Consider the following 16,441-nt stretch of genomic DNA (forward strand, 5'->3'; position numbering starts at 1 on the left):
TTTTAGTAGCTTTCGAATTCTTTAATAGCAATTAAACTGTTATTATAGAGGACCTGTATTTGGTTCCTATCATCTCCTAGATTATAAGCCAGATCTGTCTACTGAGCACAATTAATCTAGAAGGTGCACTAACCTCACTTTCCTGAGTGGAGTGAAGCATAGCCTGCTGTCCCCCACTGATGAAAAAGACCTCACTGTGTAACTGGTGGATCCTAGGCAACCACTGGCATTTTTTAGTCAGCAGGAAGTCACGTGTGAGGCTTCCTGCAAAACCAAAAAGTGCAGGACGATTAATCTTGTTTTTTAGGAGTATAGAAAAGGTCATCGGTGCCAGTGTTTCAAGGAGAGAATTAAGGAGGAACACTTGTAAATGCGAGATTAATACAAGATGGTAGATCAGAAACCCGATCCCTAAGTGTGCATGAGCAAAAGATTGTAACTTTACTAAAAAGTAATAGTGACAGGCTGGAGCGATGACTCAGTGGTTAAGAGCACTGGCTGCTCTTCCAGAGGATCCGGGTTCAATTCCCAGCACCTGCATGGCGGCTCACAACTGCAACTCCAGTTCCAGGGCATCTTATACCCTCATACCAATCCACATAAAATAAATTTTAAAATATTTCTATGTGGGAGAAAATTATGGCGGTGATTTTCGGATGGTGCAAGATGAGCAGGCGTCACCTGAACTTGGCCCTTGCTCCCGAGGCACCTATGAGGGTGGCTGTGGTAGTTTTGGAAGAGCTGAGATGGTAGGCATGTCTGCGCACACAGAGAGCCAAGGGGTGGGAGGCCAGTCCCATGTGCTGTGCCTCTTTACATGGATTAAGGGCTCTATAGTGTGTGACCTTCAATGTTTCCAAGATTCCATCCCTCCCCTCCCTGCCCTTCCTTCCCTTCCCACCCTTTTCTCCTCTTCCTTCTCTCCCTTCCATTTTTTCCCTTCCTGTCTTTCTTTTTTGAGTTTCTCTATCTTTCAATTTACCTATCTTCTCCCAGAGTCAAGATTTTTCAGCCAATATAATTCAAACACTGGAGGCCCATTTCTTAGAAAAGATTCATGTGGAAAAATTCTAAGGCTCATGAAGATTTAACCTTATCATGAATCTATTGTAACAGACTTGGAAAAGTCGAGGAGGCAGAAAATGCAAGAATGGTTTCTTTTGCTTGTCAATGCCGGTTTTATCCGGCATCCTGGAGCATCGTCCCTGCAGGCACGTGCGCCTGGTCCAGCCGTCCTCAGAGGGAAGGGCTGCTATTTTGGAACATGGCTTTGACTTTGTTTCTCTCATGAAAGATCCAGGGAATCTGGATCTTTCATGGAAAGAGGGACAGGGATGGGGGGTGTGAGGAGGTACCTAACACACTGTCACTTGTACTGAGGCCCTACTGTCCTTCTCAGTGTGACAAGAGAGGGGTCATCTAGCCTGACTGGATGATTCTTAGTGTTTTCCTTAAAGGGCAGTTGAGTCATTCTTAGTTATTCAGCTGAGCGAGAAGGAAGATTTAAGCAAATGTTTTTCGAAAAGATCCCTAGAAAAAGTGGACTTGCAACAGTTATCTCAAAAATAAATTTTTATTGAAGATAAATGTACAGTTCATTTAGAGAAAAATAATTATCTACAGGTCAGCAGGGACTGGACGCGTTCCAATGTGTGCCTCAGCAACAGTGACCATCCTAAGGCAATGGTCAGGTCGTGCACATGGGCCTCCCGAGACGTCACACGTTCTTAAATCATATTTTTAGTATCAAGTGTGATGTTGAAAAAAGGCGAGACAGTTTTGTGAAAGCCAGTCATTTTGCTCAAAAACATTCTCTTCTCCCCAAGGGTACATGTAAATTGAGAAACAGCCGGGTGTTCGGGCAGATTCTAGAACACTTGGGAGCAGTTGGGAAGTCACAGCACCAGCATTCTATGAACAAGTCTCATTCCCTCCCGTCTTCTCTGGTGTGCTCTCCACTTGGCTGCCTCGGAAACTGAGAATTCCTGGGTGGTAGCTTGTTTGTCCTAGTATGCTCTGCTAGAGAAGGACATGACATCTCCAAGTTCCTGTAGGGAATCTGGATCTTTTCCTTCAAAGCTATCTCTTGATGGCTACTACCAAGTCTAGCATCTTGAAGGTGTGTCTTAACCAACTTATATACATGGTACCATGCCAGCTTTATAATTCTGTGCACCATCATGCTGAATGGGAAGTCCAAAGCGATTGAGAAAATGAAGACGTGTTCTACAATCTGTAGGAAAGAAGACTCAGCAAACATACAATGTGATATCCACAGGACAGCACCCTCCCCCGCAACCATGGCAGCAAGCTTATTTAGTTTGGAATCTCACATGGTTTATGACCTTAGCTTTCACATCTGCAAAACGAAGATACTTGCCTATTAGGGTTACTGTGAGGATCTAATAAGATGAGAGAACACTTACTTAGCACAACATTAAGCATATGGTAGGAACTGAATGGTCATTAAAAACACTTAGACAGCCACTTAAAGACTCCGCAGGTGCCAATATGTGTTTCCATGCCCTAGGAGAAGTAGTCAAAGGCCAAGGCAGACACAAACCAGTTATGAGTCTGAGTTTGACACCATATTGTCCTTTAAGGCATTTCACCTGTCGGAGATGAAATCCTTCCTGAACTTCAGACTTCGGTATGATGGGGAAGAACTATTCCAGGTGAAAGGCTCTTGTTACTCCATGAGTGAAGCTGCCCACAAGACTCACTGGGTAAAGTCCCTTACCAGTTCTCAGGCTGTGGACCAACACATACTGACAATGATAGTCTAGGTGTTTGCCAAAGGACACCAAATGCCAGACATGGTGCTGAGCTCTCAGGCTCCACTGCTGTATGCATCTCCTTGCCCCAGTGTGTCCCTGTCATTTCCACATCACAGAGATGCTTAGTGACTTGCCCAAGCCAGCACACGCGGGACAGAGAAGTGTGTGCTATTGACATAATGTGTAGAACCCTATACATAGCCACCCAGCCACCATCTCACTTAGCACAGCCAAGAAGAAAGCTATTCTTGAGATATCCCAGAGCTTCTGCCAAACCCATACCCCCCAGGCTCCCTATCTCACTCTTGTCCCAGAGTTCACACACTCATAGGGAGGCTGAAATGGCCTCGAGGTCTCCGGTCCCACTTCATTCCTGTTTCTCGGATGAACCAGGTTCAGAAACACAATTACAGACTGGAGTGACACCGTATGAGATGGCACACATGATCACAAACCTCCATCCAGGACTCCTTACTAACTTACATTCAGCTTTTCATTACTGAAGGTGGATGGGAGCGTGATTCATGCAGAAATGGTGGTTGTTATCCTTCCATGAAGCTCTTGTGAGCTGGAATCTCTGTGAACAAACAAGCAACAGCAGGAAACTCCCCAACAATGACCGCCCCATCTTCCAAGCCATCTCTTTTCTCCTTGAAATTGAGACACCTTTGCAGACCTTTCTCCATTTCAGGAATTTGCCCAGTTTAAGGATCTAGAATATAACTGATATAGGGGACACATTTTCTCAGTCTTTCCAAAGAGGGTGAAACACTGGCTTTAGAAACAAAGGGCTCAAAGTTCTGGATCAGGAATAGCATTTTGTTTTGTTCTTGAACCTAAGGAAGCAAAAGGGTCTGTGATTTATTTATTTATTTTTTAATTTGTTTGTTTTGCCACAAGTGAAAGAAAGAAGCATGACATTCATTTGGGCTTAAGGGGATATACTGTTCCAGTAGGAGAGACTTTGCTAGGTAAGCACGCTAGGGAATCAATTCTGTTCAACTACATGATACATGGGAAGCCCACCAGCATCTTTGGGTTGGGGAGAACTTAAAAGCTAGACAGTAGGTGGGTCTCAGCTTTCTGCAGTGTTCCCAGCTGAAAAGTGACTCCTTTAACTGGCCAGCAACTGTGCTGTTTAAAACCTGCCTGCTCATTTCTTAAAAGGGATGTCTGGAACCAAGGTAAGTGCCCCAGTTGAAATCTCAAAGAATTATTTTTGCCCCTATTTATCCAGATCCAAAGGCTTAGATTTGATGCCAAATTTTCAAAGTAGCTGTTAGAATATACTAAGGGAACTGCTGATCTTCTAGGTCTTCTTCTGCTCAAAAAGCATGTAGCTTGCAACAACCTCTTAAAATTTTGGACTCTGAGACTTGACTGGACTTTTTTAAACTGGGGTCCACAAATCTGTTGATTTGTCTATCCTTTGCAGATATTCCTCAAGTCCCTGAGGTTCCACTCACTGCAGCCTCATGTGACAGGCTGGTTTAATTATAAATATCCTTTCTAAGAATTTGATGTTTCAGATTTCACCTCCTAATTAATTATCCACTACATTAAACTCTAGAGATGCAGCCAGCTTAGGTCAACCCAGCTCACATACAGTTCTTAAGATCTTGTTTGGGTGGTAAATGCCAAGGTTCTCATCCCTTGTGAACTACTGTCCTCTGACCCAATTAGCAGTCTCACCAGATAACTAACTACCCTCGCAATACTGAACAATATTCTTTCAATATTTAAGCACTTCATTTTTTTAAAATGAAATGCCTTTTAAAACACAGTGAGTTCTAGCTAATGTTAGGTTTATAAAAATGAAATGACCTTGTTTGTTTTAGATGCTTGTTCAGCCATTTCATTCCCAAGGAATCAGTGCCCTTTCTACAGTGCCCACCTCGCAGTGGAGCTATCAAAGCATCTTGTCTGGGCTCTAAGCCACGCATCTTCTTTCACTTTTAGGCATCTGGAGACTTCAGAGTAAGGACATGATGGCCAATGTGATGACAAACTCCCAAAACTCCTCCCTTTACACAGTACCACTTTCCCACCTCCAGCTCCTTATCTTCAAAGTTCCACAAATGCCCTATAGGAAGAACATCCCTATATGTGCGATGCCATAGACTGACAACATAGTGTTCACTACGTTACAATTATATTCTCCATAAAGCCACATTAGAATAGTTTTTATCCAACTTGCGGTTATATCAGAACTACATGAAGAGTTTGTGAAGACTCAGTTTCCTGGTCCCCATTACTGGGGCTTTTGATTAAGTAGGTTTCGGGTGGGTCCCAAGAAGATTTATTTCTGCTAAGTTCCTAGCAGCCACTACTGCTGTTCCCGGGGCATGCTGAGAACCACAACCTAGATTGTTCAACAACAGTGCTGCCTAGCATCCTTCCTACCCATCTTCACAGCAGGACAAGTCAGGCTCTTATAAAAACAAACCCTTTCCTATGCCGTAGAAGGCACTTGTCTTTGACTGACCTACAAATTACGACAGAACAGGGACAACAAAACATGAGAACCTGTGGAAATCTTAGCATATGTTGCTAGGTCAATGTGAAAAGGAGGGGGAAAGGAATCTTCTGTGAGCAAAAGGAATTCTGGGAAGACAGTGTTTTTTAAGAAATAAATATGTTGGCTGAGTGTAGTGGTCCAAACATGAGACATGTAATATTAGAAGTTGGGAAGCTGAGGCAGGAGAATTGCAATCTTGAGTCCAGCAAGGAAGGAAGGAAGGAAGGAAGGAAGGAAGGAAGGAAGGAAGGAAAGAAGGAAGGAAAGAAGGAAGGAAAGAAGGAAGGAAAGAAGGAAGGAAAGAAGGAAGGAAAGAAGGAAGGAAAGAGAGACAGAAGAAAGGAAGGAAGGAAAAAAGGAAGGACAGAAGAAAGAAGGAAGGAAGGATGGGTGATGAATTTGGGGGAACAAATATCAAATGGTGCCTGTTTCTTTAGTTAGGACTTGGTTATAAAAGATACTAGCCCAGTTTTGGGCTAGGTGTACAACACCCAGAGCTATAGCTCAGATATCTAGAACATTTGGTGATAATCAGGCTGTTGCTAGTCCATCTTAGAGGAATAATCAAAACCATGGTTAAGCTGTGTGGTTTAATTTTTTTTTAGCACTTGAAAAAAAATGTACAGTAGTTTGAAGTCAGTCTTTGCAAACCTCCACAGAGGTCAAAGATTTCATTCATACGTACAAAATTAGTTTACAAATTTTTTTTTTTTGGCAATTTCATCTTTGTAACCCGTTTTATCCTATTGCCATTGTCCCAACCATTGAAAAAGTTTACAATAATTTACATAGAAATATCTTCAAAGTGCTTAAGAATAGTGATTGTTCTCTGGGATATGTACAGGTGGCCTATACAATGTATGTACAGGTGGGCGTCGCTACCGCACAAGGTTCGTTGCTGGAATATGGCTTTCTCGGGAAAGTGCATATGTGGCCAGAGATGGCAATACTGTCTAGAGATTCAAGGGTTACACATACTTGGTAACCACATCCAAAGCTGAAGTAGTATGTGGCCAGGAATATTTACAAAAGTAATATAAAAATGACCAAGTACACAAACTTGATCCCCAGAAAGATATCTTGATGTTCTTCCGGATGGGAGGAAGAAAGAAAACTTCAGCGCTGGCTCGGTTACCGTTCCGGAGTGGGGTGTTATTGGTTTAGACCTCAGTGGTCAAGCCAGATCATCATCTGTGCTTACAACTGATATCTGCGGAGGAGAAAAAGGTTGAGATGAGCTCAGCTTGGTGGTTACTCACTGTGAGCAGCTCTATGGAATGGACTTTGAGTTGACCATTCACAGACCCAAAGAAATGGAGACCAGACGCATGAATTGGATTTGTGTTCCCAACCTGAAAATCTGGAACCCCAAAGGGTTCCTAAATCTTAAATTTTCTGAGTACCACCATGAAACTCTAGAAAACTCCACACCTCACCTTAATGTTATTGGTTGTGGTCAAAATGAACACACATTAAAATATTATGTAAAGTAACCTAGAATATGTGTATAAGAACACATAAAGTGAACGGATTTTGTCTTCAGACTTTTTTCCTATGTAAAATCTCCAAATTCCATGCTCCCTAAAAATAAATCCCCAACCCTGAACACTTCTGGCACCAAGTATTTCATGTAAGGGCTACATAATCTGTACCTTCTTGCTAGGAGAAGCAAACAAGCAAACAAACTGTGATTGATTCTGTTTAAGAAGTGCAAACCTTGGAAACAAATGTGAAAAGACGCAGAATGTAAAATGAACACTGCTCCAAGTTCCACTGTGGAACTCGCAAGGGCAGTGTTCCCGTTCAGCGTGTTTCGTTCAGCATGGTCCTGAACTGGAGGCTGGATATGTACTTGGGTTCCGAGGGGAAGAACATGTGATTGCAGTGTGGCTCCTGTGGAAAGCTGGCTCTCTGGGGTGGGAATGGAGCAACTCTCTAAGGCAAGCATTTTTAGTACTTTCGGCTAATTGAATCTTACTCACGCTATTGACTTTCGGCCAACTCCCTATACACAATCCTCACATGCCCACACTGATTTATCTTTAGCTATCCACTAGGCAAGGAACTGAAGTTCAAAAACAAGCCAGTTGGTTCATACTGCTCTTTCCATGTCATTTTCATAATCTAAAATAATGGCAAGTAGGACTCACCTGCCTTCCTCTGTGGGTGAGGTGCTTACCGACTGACTGTGTTAGCGGGCCAGACACCCAGCATCTAACATGCAGCCAGTGGATAAAGGATCATCTGGGGATGCCATGATCCTTCTCAGCCCAGGTACTCATAGTGAGAGGTTCTGGTCTCCTTTGAAGAGACTCATGTCAAGCCACAGTGATTACAGACAAAGCAGACTTACTGCTGGGTACGTGTGTCCGACAGAAGCACTGTGTCTACCAATGTCTATTGAGAGGTCCTCTTCAGTGGTCTTTAAGTACACAGGATTGTCAAAGTTCATGCTTTTCATGTTTTTATGTTGCCAATTCCGCCACATCAAATAGCCCCCGACTGCTGCCATCACCAAGAGCACTGAAAAAAAATCAGAAGTCTAATAGTCATGGATCTATGGGAATTGACATTAATAAAAGTTCCATTTTCAGGAGCTTGGATAACTGGAAGTTGGAATACAGATGAGACAAAATTTTCAAATACGTTCAGCCCAGTGGTTCTGTGAATTTTTTTTTTATTCCACACCCAGGCAAATGCTGAGTCCTGAATCCCAAACCTAGGCCCAAACAAGGAAAATTATAGAACACTTTAAAGTGTTAGTCAAGTGGTCCTGGTATATTAGGGAAAACAGTAAGCTAAGTCAAACAAGATGCCTTACAATTTACATGCCTGAAGGTGGCTTTACAGGTCCTTTCCCCTGAGTTTAAAAATCTTTAATCACTATAAATTTATCCTTTATGGCTGGACAGTGGTGGTGCACACCTTTAATCCCAGCACTCAGAGGCAGAGGCAGGTAAACCTCTGTGAATTCGAGGCCAGCCTGGTCTACAGAGCTAGTTCCAGGGCTACACAAAGAAACTTTGTCTTGAAAACACACATGTGTACACGTGCGCGCGCGCGCGCACACACACACACCCACCAATCAACAACCCCTCCAACTTACTTTTTTTGAATTTTACATCTTTTTCAAAAATGCATCTGTCTCTTTGCTTTCCTGCTTCTGAATACAACTAATGGGGTTAGAACAAAACTCTTGCTAATGTGACTTGCTGTGTGCAGGGGTAAGCAAGGCTAGCAAGCTCAGCACAGGAAGCAGTAAGACCTCTGAGGCAACTGGTGAATATTCACGGGAGTCCATTGCATGTGAAAGATACTGCCGAAGAGTGGGTACCAGTCAGATGAGGGAGTGAATGCAATTCAGTGTCCCTTGTGTTATGACAGCATAAGAGGCCTCAAGAAGGTGACTGTAGATGACCTAGAACTGTCTATTGGGTCTATAGAAGAAGCAAATTTACTTACAGAGAGGGAGGATGGCCCAGGCAGCTGAAGTTCCTTTCGGAGGAACACTGACCTCTGATACTGCCGTGGTCACGTTGATCTCTACAAGGACATACAAGGAATCAGTTTGTCAGGACTTGAATTAAGACTTAGAAATCTACCCCTTAGGTAGAAATCCTTATACCTTTGTAGCTAATATTGAGGTCTAGTATCCACTATAATTCCAAACCAGAAGAACTTGGGATTAGAATTATTTGAGTTACATAGCCATTTCACCAACAGGTTTAATTAAGTCAGAGAAATCCAGGATACACAGGTTCTGAAATCTTTGGACTTTAGGCACAAGTAGCCAGTTGGGGCAGAACCAGCAGTTAAATGTTGCATTAATTATTTAAGCGGCAGTTAGTTGAGATTAACAGTTTGCAGTACTGGATCCAATACCTCCAGGAACCAGTCCACTAGTACGCAGAATGTCTGTTGTGTTGATATCTTTTGTCTCACTGTAAGTCACAGGAGTTGAAGGACCTGGATTATAAAAACCAAGAACCTAGTTAAGGCTAAGGTTCCTGCGTGGCTGGCCGCATAGTCCAGACACATTGTGATGAAAGGTTATTTTAACTCCAGGTGAAAGAGACAACCCATTGCAGAACTCAACTGCGAAGTGGATGTGTCTGAATGGAGAGAAATAGCCAGTTCCAAGCAAAAACCAGAGACATATGAAACTCTGGGCAGAGCAATCAGCATGTGGAAGTTGACAACTCATAAAGATTCACAGCCATATGAATCGCCTCTCAGCAAATGCAAGGCTCCTGAATGGCCACAGATATTCTCAAAAATGCTCTGGTGTGCTATGCATATCCCGTGTACTTGCACCTATTTTCTCAGCAAACTGAGTAGGTGCCCAGTATGGCACAGAATGATGCTAAGAATCACTATGTGAGCGCCTTGCTTGCAGTCAGCTTGCTGATTAATCAAAAGCTGAGAACAAAATATTAAAATTCAAGCTCAGCCGGGCGGTGGTGGCGCACGCCTTTAATCCCAGCACTTGGGAGGCAGAGGCAGGCGGATCTCTGTGAGTTCGAGACCAGCCTGGTCTACAAGAGCTAGTTCCAGGACAGGCTCCAAAACCACAGAGAAACCCTGTCTCGAAAAACAAAACAAAAAAATAAAATAAAATAAAATTCAAGCTCAGACTATCCGAGACATAAGTTTAAACTTATGTCATCTACTGAGGTTAGTAAGTATCCTGCAACTGTGGCCTCCTTCCTCAAATGTCTTCCTTGCATTCATTCTGCCCTCTGTGGAGGACTTTACCTGAAAACTGACTAGCTCAAGTCACAGAGCGACGGGTACAAACTAGTTAGTGTGTGGCACATTGACACCAGTCACTCACAAACATGTGATGTTGAAATGCGGCACATGTCAGATCAAAGTACTGATAGCGAATGCCTGTCACACAACAGTAACACCTAATATTCTGTAATCTATTTCAAAAGTTAGCTACACCCGAATTTCTCAAATCCGGACAAGTTGTCGTAGCTGGTGGCTTATAGTGTTTGTTTTATGTCTTGCTTGTAGTTGAAATGCAGTAAGTCTTACTTTGGCACTCTCGTCCGTTTTCCCCGAGACTGTACCCATTGGGACAGGAACAGGTATATTTCGGAGAGTGGTCACTGATCTGTGGTGCTGGCAGGCACAGGTATTCACATCCTCCATTCTCCATATCTTCTTCACACCAGTTTTTACCTAGTCAGGAAGGAGAAAGGTTCTTGAAAATAGGCATTGTGGTGTTAACCATCTGCACTCCCCATGGAGCTAAATTTGCCTATTCTGTCAGTCCCTCAAGTGAGGGTAACATCGGTGAAGAATGTGTATCACTGATGTTGAATGGTGTCAATCATTGTACTGGAAGCACAATCTGAAGATACCAGAGTCAGAGGTTTCTTGGAAGTGGAATAAGACTTATATCTTCCATAGGTCGGTGTGAAGGGAGGTAAGGGATCAGGCCTGGCTCACATTGTTTGTTCAAAGCTCAGACTGAAGGGTCAGAAGGAGGGAGGCAAGTCACATTTTCCTGGCTTTATACTGACTAACTCCTACAGAATGAAAGGGAACTCAGCCACAGGGAGGTGCGAGGTTCTCGTTAGACAGATGAGCCAGTGTCCTGGGCAAGAGAAAAGATGACTAGATATGTCTGATGATTTGTTGAATCTTATATAAGATGTGTCATGGGGGAGAATAGGTATGACAGGTTATGTCTCTCTATAAAATTTTCACACTGAATTCCTAACTGGTAATTCTTAGAATGCGCTCTTATTTGCAGATATGGTATTGACAGAGGGAATCAAGTTAGGTGAGGTCGTTAGGGTAGGTCAAGTGTCCTCAGAAGATGAAATATGGGCACAAGCATGTATCAAAAAAAGGTGTGACTAGACACAGGGAAATAGCCATCTATAAGCCAAGAAGAGAGGTCTTGCATAGAGCCTTTCCTCAAATCCCCAAAAGGAACCAACTTACCAACACCTTGACTTTGAACTTTTAGTTTCCAGAATTTTAATAGGTATAAGTTTCTGTTGTTTAAGGCACTTGATTTGTGGTACTTTGCTACCTAGAAAACTATCCCTGAGATATAGCTATGACTTGAAAGCCACTGAAGAAGCTGCTGCCTTAGGCTTAGCAAGGGGGACCCAGAAGAAATCAAGATGAAAGCTGTCGACACTGAGAACTGAAAAGAGCTAAGAGCTGACTCTGAAGCCATTTCTCCAAGATGGCTGGAATGAGATATCAGACATCAAGTGCAGAGTTTGGCCAGGACTCACGAGGACAAAGGCTCCATTTTAAGGGAAGTTGAGTAGCTAAGGAGTCAGTAGGTAGTAGGTTCTAGATCATACTACTCCATTGGCGTGGTCATTAAGGAGTGGGTTTCTTCATGTTACCTGCTGGCTGAACAAGTTCATGGTAGACAATGATGTCTTGGGCATCATTGAGGTTGTTGACTAGGGTAGCCAGCTCTGACCCAGTGAATTTATTGGCACCGTACACTGCTTCATTTTCTCCATCTATCCAGTAGACACGATCCTAAAACAGAACGCCAACAATTAGCATGTATATCCAATATTGACACAAATCAAGTTCTAATATGTTTTACTCATCATTTAATGGGATGAGGTTATTGAGTGATTCTCCAGGATATTGAGTATGAAGGGTAAGCGAAACAAGTTCAGGTTTCTTAAAGTTCTTTGAGGGCTTAGTATCTAATGTGTACCAGTCTTTAGATAGAAAATTTTCAGTTGTCTACTGGTCCTTCCTCTTCCCACACACCTGTTCTAAAAGTGTTTGCTTACATGTTAGGCACATGTCTTACCTCAAATATGGTGAGCGCAAGAGGATGAGCTAGGAACTCCAGAGATTTGAGCACTATCCTACGATCTTGGCCATCCAAGTCCACACTAGACAGCATGTGCAACTTGGAATCGAGCCAGTAGAGGCGGCTTTTGACAAGGTCTAGCAAGAAAATAATTGACATGATATGAGCTGTGGTGATGCGTGCCTTTAATCCCAGCACTTGGGAGGCAGAGGCAGGCAGATCTCTATGAGTTCAAGGCCAGCCTTGTCTACAAGAGCTATCTCCAGAATAGGCTCCAAAGCTACAGAGAAACCAAGTCTCGAAAAACAAAACAAACAAACAAACAAAATCCAAAGAATCTATTCTGTTTTGTGTTTTTTTCTCCATCAGAAGCTCTTAATGGGGACACCATAATACTTGAGAAGCCAGCGATAGAACCTGTAACTGTATTCCCTCTACAGGGGCCAATGGGATTTCTAAGACTCTCAAAGTCGTTGACACAAGATATGTTATAGAAAGTGTTTTTGAAAAAAAGCTCTGTATTTGCACTTCTTCCCAGATAACTCAGAAGGAAATGGTTACAAGTTATTACCCAGAAAAGGCTAAGGCACCCATGCCTGTTGTGTTCCATATGAAAAACCCCAAAGATCCAAGATTCACTGAGTTGCCATTGCAACTAGATGACAAGCCAGCCATTCTGGCACCCGTAATTTGTGAAGTCCACCATGTTTTCTCAGTCTCTCTTTCTGGCTATGGATAGAACTAGAAGTATCACCTCAAACTTAGAGTGGACATCCGTTTAAACTCAATGAAGGAGGTTAGCTAGTGAGGGAGGAGGAAGGTCACACGTACCGAGTGTAATTCCATTGGGCCATTGGATGTCCTCGGTCACAAGCGGACGCCTATCAAAGCCATTCATCCCCGCTTTTTCTATTTTAGCTGGTTCGCCCCAGTCAGACCAGTAAACAAAGCTGGGAAGAGTTAAATCACAAACGTGCCTTAGTGACTGAGAAGAAAGAAAACTGTGGCTTAAATCCAAAACTTAAAGAGGGCACAGCAAACTCCTGAACTTGAGGCTCTCAAGATAAATGCTGGTGCTTGAGGCTCTAATTCTGTTCTCTGAGTATATGGAACTGAACAGTGAGGCTACACAAGGATTGGAGCTATAGCTCAGTGGAAGAATACTTGCCTTACCCTGTATGAGGCTCGGGTCTACTCCTCAGGACTCCAGGAGACAATAATATCATCTCCAAGTCATAACTGTGTTAGTCTGTGTTGAGCTGATGTATAAGTCTCAGCCCAAAGTCCTAAGGTTGGATATTCCTTTCTAAAGGCACATTTATTTGGATCCATGAAGGAGGTATTTTCTGTAAACTCTAAAGGAGGAGCTTGGTGATGATGTTCTAATGATATTTTATAGAGATCAGCTGTGATGACTACAGTCAACTTTTTCTAAGCTGCCTGCCTCAGGGAAATGTTTTGACAGAAGTCTGGTCCTTTCAGTTGAACTTTCATACAATATGCAGTTTTAGATGGAAACTTGAGGGAACAGGGTTATGCCAACACCAATATTTTCCTTGAGCCTGAGATCTGATTACCCAGGCCTAACCAACCCAGCAAACTGTTCTCTCTCTCTCTCTCTCTCTCTCTCTCTCTCTCTCTCTCTCTCTCTCTCTCTCACACACACACACACACACACACACACACACACATACTCATTTGTGCAGAAGCTGGATGGGCAAAGGATTTAGACATCACTTTTTGCTGTATGTCATACATGAATCTAAAGTATCACTAGCGCTGTTATGCAGCTGGACAATCAGGAGTGAGATTGGGAGGCACATCATGCACACGGTCTGCCCCAGGAGTGCTCTGTATTTGGTCACTCACAACATTTATCTTTTTATTAGTATACATTATATATTGTGATTGGATTCAAGAAGGTATTTTCATTCAAGTTTATCATGTATACAATGGAGTTTTATTTAGTCATAAAGAAGAAGGAAATTATGTCATTTTCAGGAAAAGGGAGGCAACTGGAGGTGATCATATTAGGCACAGTAAGACTCCAACAACAAATATCACATTCTTTCCTACTTGTAGATCCTAGATTTTATAAAGGTAATAAATTGTTCGTTTGTGTGTGTATATGTGTGTGTGTGTGTGTGTGTGTGTGTGAGAGAGAGAGAGAGAGAGAGAGAGAGAGAGAGAGAGAATGGAGACATGAGACAAGGGAATTAGCTGGCGGAATTAAGGGAAAAGTGGGAAGGACTGAACAACACATACCGGCATTGGTGTCTTGAACCAGATAATTCTGTTCCTGGGCACTCTTAGGATGCTAGAAAAGCTCTAGCACTCAAAATGTTAAGCAAAGGAAAACATAAAATACGAACCCAGACAACGGGTCCACAGCTATGGAGGCAGGCTCTCGCAAGTCAGTGTTAAACAGGAACTTCCTCTTGGCTCCATCTAGGGTAGCTACGGAAATAGTCTTAGAAGCCGCATCAGTCCAGTAGATGGTCTTGTACACCCAATCAACAGCAATGGCTGCAGGATTATAGACATTGTCGATCATTTTAAAATGTCTACCAACCTTGTCATCAATTGAGGCACTGAAACAGAATAGGTCACAAGAAATTTAAAAGTTGTCACCATTGGACCCTGAAGGTTGGACTTTCTGCTTATAAAATGGTCTAGGACTTTACTCAGGAAGACTCTAGGAACCCCACAGCTCACCGCTGAAGTTATTCAGCTATGTTGCTTGGGGATGGAAAATTGTAGCCTATCTAGTTGTAGCAATGTATTCTAGGTGCAAGCCCAGCAAAATTGGAAGAAAACCATTTGATTCACCAGCCATCACCCCAGCTCTGCAGTTTCCAGTGAGCAAAAGCTACTATCATCATTTCTATTTGTAGCAAGAGAAGACAGTTCACAACTATAGGTGGAGAAAATATGAGGAATTCAGATCCTTTCCCTTCATAGCCAATGATTCATCCCTAAATAACAGTTTATGGTAACTTAATAACAGTGTGGGGTTTATAATCCCAACTAACTAGATCGTAGACGGGAGCTAGAGACATGAGAAGCCCCACCCCCTACTCCAATCCTTTCCACAGGCCCAATGACAGTGACTTATGTGTCCAGATGTCAGGAATGCAAGTGAAAGTTACCTGAAGATGGCCTTTTGGCTTAGATCAGCCCAAAATAGCTTCTGAGCTGCAATGTCAGCATCAAGAGCCACCGTGTTTCTTAGTTGTTCTACAAGTTGGATGTATTCCTTCCTCTCTAGGCCAATCTTCCTGATGTCTCTTCGATTAGTGAAGATCAGACTTGGCTCTTTGCCTATAAGACATAAGCCAGGTTGATTTAGTTTTGCTATAAAGCAAGATCTCCTAAGTCACCTCCTCTCCACAGAGGACCACTTCTAAAGATCCTGCTGAGCATCTCGGTAGTCCTCAGCCTGGAGTTCAAACCCCCTGGAGCTGTAAGTACTTCTGTCCTATTTAGGAAGGCAGTCCTGGGGTTACAGCATCCAGCAATCAGGTGGCTGATAATCAAGTCACTTGCCTACAATGTGCTCAGTTTCAGAAGCAGAAAAGAAGCAAATATGGCAACTGGTCCTAGTATCCTGTGCAAAAGGAAAGACCAAGACAGATGCATGGGAAGGTGAGCTGCTTTAAATTACGTGGCCTGCTGCACACAGAGTTTGGTAGCACTGATCTAGGGTATGACTTTAGGTGTAGGTCGACTGTCCCAGTCACCGGACGTCCCTTGTGGGGACTAACTCATAACCATCCCAGAGCAACACCAGCCCGCATCCATTTACCTACTGCCTTGCACACGCCAGTGGCAAGATCCATTTGATAGCCACGACTACATTCACACTTGTAGCCACCTTTTAAGTTGATACAAATTTGGCTGCAGATCCCTGGATTTTGGCATTCATCAATATCTAGGAGGGAAAGCAGAATTAGCCTTGCTGTTCTGGGGCCTCACCCAGTGCATGTTGCCCTTTCCCATGTCCTCCGGGGGCCAGACTCTTGGCTTCAACTCACCTCCGCAAGTTTTCCTATCTATCAGTTCAAACCCAGCGGCACAGTCACATTCATAGCCTATGACTAGGTCTTTGCAGATATGAGAGCAGCCACCGTTATTGACCAAGCATTCATTGACATCTGGAATAAAAGGGGAACAAAAGTCACCTGGAAGCTAATTCTTTGTTTTTAATATAGTATTTTAGATTTATGGAAGTCTTTGAGACTTCCACATACAGAGATCATTTTGATCATATCTCTCATCCCATACGCCATCCAACACTCTTAAGATGCTGCACAAACATCTTTCTCCCAGTTTCAATTG

The 16,441-nt window shown here is 43.0% G+C and overlaps 1 protein-coding gene across 8 annotated transcripts in view; it reads right to left on the minus strand.

The window, feature by feature from the left end:
- Nucleotides 1-1,599: 1,599 nt before the first annotated feature.
- Vldlr (very low density lipoprotein receptor) overlaps nt 1,600-16,441 on the minus strand; it is a 39,217-nt gene continuing 24,375 nt past the window's right edge. For 6 of the 8 annotated variants that reach the window (XM_057777677.1, XM_057777676.1, XM_057777681.1 and 3 more), the window contains 12 exons: nt 16,138-16,257; nt 15,909-16,034; nt 15,253-15,424; nt 14,476-14,694; nt 12,935-13,053; nt 12,101-12,240; nt 11,673-11,814; nt 10,336-10,482; nt 9,178-9,261; nt 8,758-8,838; nt 7,649-7,818; nt 1,600-6,505 (listed from right to left, as the gene is read on the minus strand). In XM_057777677.1, coding sequence (XP_057633660.1) covers nt 6,470-6,505; nt 7,649-7,818; nt 8,758-8,838; nt 9,178-9,261; nt 10,336-10,482; nt 11,673-11,814; nt 12,101-12,240; nt 12,935-13,053; nt 14,476-14,694; nt 15,253-15,424; nt 15,909-16,034; nt 16,138-16,257 — 1,556 coding nt within the window. In that variant the 3' untranslated portion in view covers nt 1,600-6,469. The remainder of the gene's footprint in view (nt 6,506-7,648; nt 7,819-8,757; nt 8,839-9,177; nt 9,262-10,335; nt 10,483-11,672; nt 11,815-12,100; nt 12,241-12,934; nt 13,054-14,475; nt 14,695-15,252; nt 15,425-15,908; nt 16,035-16,137; nt 16,258-16,441) is intronic. The other 2 variants (XM_057777680.1, XM_057777678.1) reach the window with 1 other exon arrangement.

Source organism: Chionomys nivalis, chromosome 8 (genome assembly GCF_950005125.1).
Source record: "Chionomys nivalis chromosome 8, mChiNiv1.1, whole genome shotgun sequence".
In the NCBI taxonomy this organism is placed as follows: domain Eukaryota; kingdom Metazoa; phylum Chordata; class Mammalia; order Rodentia; family Cricetidae; genus Chionomys; species Chionomys nivalis.